The sequence below is a fragment of the Otolemur garnettii genome, unplaced genomic scaffold (genome assembly GCF_000181295.1).
Source record: "Otolemur garnettii isolate 467f Iridium unplaced genomic scaffold, OtoGar3 scaffold00144, whole genome shotgun sequence".
Classification (NCBI taxonomy): domain Eukaryota; kingdom Metazoa; phylum Chordata; class Mammalia; order Primates; family Galagidae; genus Otolemur; species Otolemur garnettii.
The window spans coordinates 467,024-476,196 of record NW_003852539.1 but is presented as its reverse complement, the minus strand read 5'-3'; the positions used below and the strand labels follow the sequence as shown (position 1 = coordinate 476,196).

At 44.1% G+C, this 9,173-nt stretch overlaps 1 protein-coding gene across 1 annotated transcript in view; it reads left to right on the top strand.

Annotated features, from left to right (window-relative positions):
* PPIH (peptidylprolyl isomerase H) overlaps positions 1–9,173 on the top strand; it is a 30,797-nt gene that overhangs the window by 10,432 nt on the left and 11,192 nt on the right. Inside the window, exons 6-9 of the mRNA XM_012810870.2 lie at positions 811–903; positions 5,382–5,469; positions 5,945–5,985; positions 7,405–7,494. Coding sequence (XP_012666324.1) covers positions 811–903; positions 5,382–5,469; positions 5,945–5,985; positions 7,405–7,473 — 291 coding nt within the window. The 3' untranslated portion in view covers positions 7,474–7,494. The remainder of the gene's footprint in view (positions 1–810; positions 904–5,381; positions 5,470–5,944; positions 5,986–7,404; positions 7,495–9,173) is intronic.

Sequence of the window (9,173 nt, the reverse complement as noted above, 5' to 3'; positions counted from 1 at the left end):
AAAAAAAAAAAAAAAAAGACTTTGGTTTGCTCAATTTAAAAATGAGGAAGGTGAAGATCTGTATTCCACAGGGTTATTGGAAGAGCACAAAGATCACACAGATAAAGCTAATATAAGCAAAAATTGAGAATTTATGATCAGATACGTATTTCCATATATCTCTGTTTCTGTAGTGCTCTTTACACATGTATACTATGTACTCTCTGTTCTCCTGCCCGCCCTGGAGAATAAAGTCACCTCCAGCTTCCAGGTTTACATGATACAAATTCAACCTCAAAGAGAGCGTCTTTCCCACTGCTAGACTCCCAGAGAGGGAACTCTAGTTGGCCCAGTGTGAATTAGGCATCCTTCCCTGTATCAGTCAACTTTGAGCAGGAGAATGGGGTCATGTTATACAGACCAGAGGCGCTTACCCATTCTAGTTTGAGGGAGTGGGGTGGTAGTCACTTAAATGGGTACTTTTATGTGACTACAGGCATGAGAGTCTTTGGGAATGGCAGGGATTATGTCTGTGATCAATGTGTTGCTACTGTTCCCTGCTTTGCTGTGCCTTAATCTATATTTCTAGAGGCCCAGCTGGGACCTATTCAATCTGTGAGATGCCCTGGGTAGACTTGTAGGCTGCAGGCACCTTGTATGAGGCTTGCTTTGATTGCAGGGGAGGGACAAATCTGTGTGGCTTCCAAAGTGATCAACAAGAGTAAAAGCAGACTTAAAAAACTAAGCTTTAGGTTCAACCACAGTGTCTTTCTCTGGTTTCCAGGGAGGCTGGCACTCCAAATCACTAATACTTCCCTTCTGTCTATTCAGGGAGATGGTACTGGAGTTGCCAGTATTTACCGGGGGCCATTTGCAGATGAAAATTTTAAACTTAGACACTCTGCTCCAGGCCTGCTTTCCATGGTAAGTGAGATCCAATCAAGATTTTGGGTTAGACTTACAGCCACCTAGTTTCTGGGTCCTTCTTGAGGCCCAGTGCTGTCTCTTGGGATGGAAGCAAATGCTTTTCTTCTCTTGCTTAGCCTAGGGTTCCCCTCTGCCACCACCTTCCTCAGATTGATTTGCTTTTGTTAGACAAGATACACTAACAGGCTGAGAAACTAAAACTGAGCTCTGATTTGTGCTTCCTAGCCTGTGTTTGAGACAGGATGTGTGGCTGGGCATTCACACTTAACTGCTCAAAGTATACCAGTCGTGCTTTCAAGTCCAGTGTTCCCCTGCTCATCACCCCCACTTGACATGATTCACTCAGAACACCCGACCACTCACACTGCCTACTAGCTGTGCACTGGCTTCTCCTTGCACACTGCTCCCAGCACCCTTTCCCTGACTCACACATCTCACTCCACACACAGCCACCCTGCCCTTCTCACTTTTGTCCCTTTATCTACGCCACCTCTGCACACATCCTCTTACCCCTCACTCCTCCTTTTCCACCCTCTTTGCTTCCCTCATTCTCCAGTCCTCTAAATTTCCTACTTCTATCACCCACTGCCCTCTGTCAGTGCTCCAACTCTTACTTCAGAAGACTCATTGTTTACTCTTCCACTCACATGCTCAGGCATTTGTTGAGTAAAGATTTGTTCAAAGCCACTGTTTTTCCCACCTTATGGTAAGGAATAAGAATACAGAAGTTATCCCTGCCCTCGTGATACTTAACATTGAACAGGGGAAACACACATGTAAACCAACCAGTCCAGTGTAGGGTAACATGTGCCATCACTGTATTACGGCAAGGGCCCTTCAGTGGATGTAAAGGATTGTGAGGGCCCAGGGAAATGAGGCATGCTGCTGGAGAAGCCTTCACAGAGGAGGGGACATTTGGGTTCTTAGAGGAATTCTATACTAGATGAGGTAAAAAAGAGCACTTCACGTCCAGTTAACAGGCTGTGCAAAGATCTACAGCCACGAAATAGCAGGTAGCACGTTCAGGGAACAGAATGTGACTAAGGTGATGAGAACATAGAATGTATATGGGAAGGAATGGCTGGTAGAAACAATGAGAGAAGCAAGCAGACAAAACTCCTGAAAGGCTTTATATGCCAGAATAAGGACAAGGTGTGTGGACTTTCTTTTATACCTTATGGAGAGCCATGCTACACATTTCTGAGCAGGGTTGAGCAGTGCTGTGTTTTAGAATGAAGACCCTGACTGCAGTGTGAGTGGCAGATGGGGATGGAGAGTCTGGGGCAAGGATGCCATTTAGGAGGTTGTAGTAATAATAGGGTGAGATGAATAACCCCCCATTTGGGAAAGTCAGGCTGGGCCAGTGCAGGTAAAGGGTGCAGAAGCAGCAGTTTAGTGGGGCTCATGTCTTTACCATGAGCATTAGAAGCCCTCATGTTCATGTCACAGTGTTAGCCTCTATGGAGAAGTCAGAAAAATGGAAGGAAGCCCTGGTCTCTGCCCCAGACATCCATCCCCTGCAGGCTGGCACTGGTTAACCTGTGCTGTCACATACCTTGTAGCATTATTGCTTTTGCTTTCATCTTCTACTAAATCACGAGTTCTTCAAGGGCAGAGACTGGCCTTATTACCTAACAGAGAAAGTCTGCTGAGCACATGTTGATGAATGACTGAGTAATAACCAGAACAATTGCTGATGTTTATTGAATACTTATTCAATAAGCTCCTAATAATGTATTAATTCATTTTGATATTCTCAACATCCTTTTGAGATAGGAATAAATAATGAAACTGAGGCACAGAGACATTACATGCCTAAACTGAGGTCACACAGTGGTGGGGCTGGGGTTCAAGCTAGGTCACCTGGCTCCAGGGTTTATTCCATGCACATAAGGTAAACTACCACAAAGAATGAACAAATGAGTGCCTAAGGGCTGGGAGTGTCCTCAAGGTATAAAAACATATATGACTGTTTTGTGTGCCTGCCTGCTAATAAATGATTATACATGAGCAGGAAAAAAGGAAAACAAAAAATGAAAAATAAAGATAAACAGAATGAATTGGGTCCTTGGGAGTTCTGTTACTTGTTCCAAAGCATGGGCCTCCTCTGGCCAGCTGAGGTAGTCCCTTACTATTATATATGACATGTTCTTGAATACATGCAAAAAAAAAAAAAAAAAAAACACTTACATGGGGGTGTTTCTGAAGTATGATATAAAATCCCTAATCAGAGGTCACACCTGGCTAGACATTGTCTTTAATGTATTTCTAGTATTTCATATAAACATTTTTTTCCTTCACAATTAATCACAGTCAAACTGCTTAAATCTAACAGCATTTGATTAAGGCTAGTGATGGATCTAATATAGTTTTGTCTCAGTAATATTAATTTTATGATACTTGTATTTACTGTAATAAAATATTAGTCTTTCAGTTCTCCGTCTTCTACAATAAAATATGTACATGGTTACACAGACACTGTTTTAAGGCAGTGACTGCTGAAACTTAACTTGGGTTTTTTTGTTTGTTTGTTTGTTTGTTTTTGAGACAGAGCCTCAAGCTGTCCCCCTGGGTAGAGTGCTGTGGCATCACAGCTCTCAGCAACCTCCAACTCCTGAGCTCAAGCGAGTCTCCTGCCTCAGCCTCCCCAGTAGCTGGGACCACAGGCACCCGCCACAACGCCCGGCTATTTTTTGGTTGCAGCCGTCGTTGTTTGGCGGGCCCGGGCTGGATTCGAACCCATCACCTTAGGTGTACGTGGCTGATGCCTTAGCCACTTGAGCCACAGGCGCTGAGCCAGCTTGGGTTTTTTTAATGTAAACAAATCTGGGCTTAAGGCCAGGTACAGTGGCTCAGGCCCATAATCTCAGCATATCAAGAGGCCAGGGCAGGAAGATCACTTGAGGCCAGGAGTTTGAGACCAGCTGGGCAACATAACAAGACCTCATCTCTTCAAAAGGTAAAAAAAAAAATTAGCCAGGTGTTGTGATAAGTGTCTGTAGTCCCAGCTACTTGGGAGGCTGAGGCAGGAGGATCCCTTGAGTCTAGTTTGAGGCTGCAGTAAGCTATGATCATGCCACTGCACTCCAGCCTAGACAACAGAGTGAGACCCCGTCTCTTAAAAAAAAGAAAAGTCTTTTTTCAGGTCTGGGTTTAGCAAATTAATTACAGGTTAGTGGTATCAGTATAAAATGTACAAAAGTAGACTTCATATGAAAATAAAATTTGCTAAATATCACTTGGCATTGTTATTGTATACTTTTCTTTCATAATATATTATTAAATATAATGCTGTAAAAATAATTTCAAGGAAGGAAAAAGGAAGAAATATGATTAGAGAGTTTCAGATTCTCAATTTAAAAACTTTTTCCTGCATTAAAAGGTTTTGGGAATAATTATAAATATGAATAACTATAAAACAAACATCATTGATGAAATGTTGTCTTTGTCCAGAATAGAACATGCATAGTAGCTCCTTATACTTTTTTTTTTTGAGATAGTCTTATTTTGTTGCCCTTGGTAGAGTGCTATTGCATCATAACTCACAGTAACCTCAAACTCTTATGCTCAAGTGATCTTGTTGCCTCATCCTCCCAAGAAGCTAGGACTATAGGCGCCTGCCACAACACCCAGCTATTTTTAGAGATGCGGTCTCACTCTGGCTCAGGTTGGTCTTGAACCTGTGAGCTCAGGCACTCCACTTACCTTGGCCTCCCAGGGTGCTAGGATTATAGGCGAAGGCCCAGCTTCTTAAACTTTCTTAATTTTTTTTTTTTTAGCCTCATTCTATTGCCCTCGCTAGCATGCAGTGGTGTCATCACAGCTTATAGCAAACTCAAACTCCTCCTGCCTCAGCATCTCCAGTAGCTGGGACTATAGGCATGTGCCACCATGCCCAGCTAATTTTTTCTATTTTTATAAGAATAGAGACAAGATCTCACTCTTTGTTGCTCAGGCTTGTCTCGAACTCCTGAGCTCAAGTGATCCTCTCGCCTCGGCCTCCCAGAGTGTGAGGATTATAGATAGGAACCACCATGCCTAGCCATCATCTTAAATTTTTTAAATTATTATTGTTAGAACACCTACATTGCCATTCAGACAAAACAGCTTATTGCATATACACAAAAGGCAGCAGGCCTTTTCTCAACTAGTAGCTAATTGGCAACTATAATCTAGTTTTAATTTTAGACCAACTATAGCAAGTTATGTCCCATAAACACTGTTCCCATTATAAAAATTCAGAGTGGAGGAGAAACTTATATTTATTAGAGAATCCAGCTCCTTGAAGGCAGGGGTTGTGTGTCCTGTCCATTTCTGTGTGCTTGGATCCTAGCTTAGGCCAAGACTCATAGGTGCTCAGTTAGGTCTGCTGAAAGAAAGGATGGGTGAATTAGGTTCCACGCTCTTCCTGGGAATCTTGCCCTTCACTTAAAAGGCCAGGGAAACTTACTGTAGGTATATTTGATTTTTATCAGGCAAACAGTGGTCCCAGTACAAATGGCTGTCAATTCTTTATCACCTGCTCTAAGTGCGATTGGCTGGATGGAAAGCATGTAGTGTTTGGTAAGTCCTGCTCCTACCCATTATCCAGGCCTCAGTCATCCAGGGTGGGACTTCCAGAGAAACAGTCCTCGAACTCTTTACCCAGCATGCTCAATAGATATACTGCTGTTTGTAGTAGTCGGGCAAGTGGAAATGGTGGAGAGGTGGGGAATGTGTGGTTAGAGACCTGAAGGGAAGCACAGAGGGGCCATCTGATACAGTATAGAACCACTTGGCTAATAAGTTTTTGGGGTTGAGGGACCCAGATGCTAACACTAAAGAAATGCCACAGAGGCAACATGTAACAGTGGGGCTTTGGAATCTCTTCAAGGTTCAGGCCCTAACTCTGCTACTTATGACCTGTGACCTGAATTTCAGTTTCCCAAAGTTAGTAAAAGGGTCTAATGAGATAACAGCTAAGAATGGGTGGGCACTGGAAGCTGGAAAATGCTCTGCAAATAAGAAGAATAAAGTCCAGCTCATACTCTTCCTATAGGAAAAATCATTGATGGACTTCTAGTGATGAGAAAGATTGAGGTAAGTCCTGCTTAGATTTCTTCCTCCTCAGCCATTCTGGCCTGGTCCTGTCTAACTAGTATTGAGGCAGAGAGGGGCTCCAGTTTGTTAGGCCCAGTCTTCATTGCCTCCAGTTTCACAGGTGGAGGGACCACCTGCTCCCATGTTTTCTTGGGCCCATAAGTTAGCCCTTCAGGCCTACACTGAAGTTTGGCCTCTGATGACCCTATAGTCTGCTTGATAAAGTTCTCAGCATTGCATTCAAGATCCTTCATGATCTGAGACCTGCATACCTCTCCCTGGACCCTTCTCATGCCATTGCTGTCTTCCACATTCCAATCACATCAGGCTGCTAGCTCTTCTTTAAATATGCCATATGGGCTTGGCGCCCATAGCTCAACCGGCTAAGGCGCCAGCCACGTACACCTAAGGTGGCAGGTTCGAATCCCCAGCCCGGACCCGCCAAACAACAATGACAGCTGCAACCAAAAAAAATAGCCGGGCGTTGTGGCGGGCGCCTGTGGTCCCAGCTACTTGGGAGGCGGAGGCAGGAGACTCGCTTGAGCCCAGGAGTTGGAGGTTGCTGTGAGCTGTAATGCCATGGCACTCTGCCCAGGGGGATAGCTTGAGGCTCTGTCTCAAAAAATAAATAAATAAATAAATAAATAAATATGCCATATGGCTCAGCACCTGTAGCTCAGTGGTTACGGTGCCAGCCACGTATACCAGCCAGAGCTGGCATGTTCGAGCCTGACCCAGGCCTGCTAAACAACGACAACTACAATTGGGCATTGTGGCAGGCACCTGTAGTCCTAGCTACTTGGGAGGCTGGGGAAAGTGAATCACCTGAGCCCAAGAGTTTGAGGTTGCTGTGAGCTATGATGCCATAGCACTCTACCAAGGGGAGACATAGTATAAAACTCTGTCTCAAAAATAAATAAATAAACAAATATGCCATACATATCCCTGCTTCTTGCTCTTTCCTGCCTCTGAGGAGAGAAAGTTAGTTGCTAAAGTTAGTAAGAGATAATAGTTGAGAATGAGTATGCTGTTTCTTTTGCCTGGAATGCTCCTTTTTCTTTTCCTCCTAGTGGGATCCCATTCATCCCTTCAAACCTAGATCAAATGTTCCCTCTTCTGCGAATCCTTCCCTGACTTCAGTACACAGCAATTTAGTTGCTTCATCTACCCTTTATCCAACTCTGCCTTACACACTTATTGTATTATTATATACGATCAGTTTGCGGTTTTCTAAGTGCTTTGCATTTTCTCTGTGCTCTGTGTCATGTTCCTCATCTATCTACCAAGATCTGAACTTGCACATCAGTCTTGAGTCCTGGGTTCTTGGCACAGGGCTAAGAGACATCAGTAAAGGAAGGTTCCATGAGAGAACAAGTAAGCACCTGAGTGGGTAAATCTCTGCTGTGCTTTCTCTCCTAGAATGTTCCCACAGGCCCCAACAATAAGCCCAAGCTGCCTGTGGTGATCTCACAGTGTGGGGAAATGTAGTCCCGACCAATAATGAACCAGGTAAGTGTATCTTTCTGCTATTTGGTTAGGAGTCAGACCACAGAAAAGGCAGCATGGTTTTGAATTTTAGTCTTAAAGACATGGGATTGAATCCATTTCCTCTTGTGTGACCTTAGAGAAGTTCACTTTGCTTCTCTGAGCCTGTTTCCTCATCTGTCAGATGAAGATACTGTAACATGATCCCTTAGGGTCATTGTAAGAATTAAAAGAGAAAGGGTTCGCTGGGCACCTGTAGCTCAAGCAGCTAAAGCGTAAGCCACATACACCAGAGCTGGCAGGTTTGAATCCAGCCTGGGCCTGCCAAACAACAATGACAACTACAACCAAAAAATGGCTAGGTGTTGTGGCAGGCACCTGTAGTCCCAGCTACTTGGGAGGCTGAGGTAAGAGAATTGCCTAAGGCCAGGAGTTTGAGGTTGTTGTGAGCTGTGATGCCACAGCACTCTACCCAGGGTGACAGCTTGAGGCTCTGTCTCAAAAAAGAAAGAGAAAGGATTATGAGAGCACTTTACTTTTCTATTGCTTTGTAGTATACAAAGTATCGACCTGAAAACCATTTACATAGTTTCTAACAGGACTCTCAGACTCCAGTTCCATTCATTAGTCCCACTAGAAAGACCTGGCTGCAGGCATGGGTAATTCTCCGCTAGACCTAACCTGGGCAGCCAAGAGGACCTGTCATGCCTTTCATCAGAACTGATGCTGCAGGGCTCAGTGAGTAGGGCGCCAGCCCCATATATCAAAGGTGGTGGGTTCAAACCCAGCCCCGGCTAAACTGCAACAAAAAAATAGCTGGGCATTGTGGCAGGTGCCTGTAGTCCCAGCTACTCAGGAGGCTGAGGCAGAAGTTGCTGTGAGCTGTGACACCACAGCACTCTACCAAGGCAGTAAAGTGAGACTCTGTCTCAATAAAAAAAAAAAAAAAAAGAACTGATGCTGCAGTTTCAGGCCCTGGCTCTGCAGTTGCCAGCCTCATCGGTGAATACCTCACATCTCACATCTCTCAGCCAGACTCACTTCCAACTCATACTTGCCACTGCCCACTGTGTGCTGGGCCACATGCTAGCTGTGCAGAAGGTGGCAAAGAATTGAAAAACGTTTTTACATTTCAGAAGCTCATGGGAAAAAAGACACATTCTCAGAGGTGATCTCTAATTATTTGAGTGACATTGCTAAGTGTTAGAAGAGTGAAAGGGAGAAAATCACTCCTAGCTAGGTGAGGGGTGGTGTGGTATTTTGTTTTCCTTTTTATTCTTTTTTTTTTCCTTTTCAAATCTACAGGAACCTTGGAAGATAGTGCATTGAACACCCATATACCCATATACCTTTCACCTAGATTCATTAATGATTAACATTCTTGTTTTATTATTTGCCTTGACTTTTTTCTTTCCTTTTTTCCATCCCCTCTCATTCCCATTCTCTCTCCTTCTCTCTCCTGCTCTTCTTCCATTCTTCCCTTTCCCTTTCCTCTCCTTCCCCCTTTCTTTCTCTCCTACTTTCCTTCTTTCTTCCTTTCTCTTCCTCTCTTTCCCATTTGGAAATTGCAGACCTTTTTTTGTTCTTGAACAGAGTCTTTCTGTTGCTCTGTCATTATGTGCCTCTTAGCTCACAGCAACCTCAAACACTTAGGCTCAAGGGATCCTCTTGTCTCAGCCTCTGGAGTAGCTGAGAATACAGGC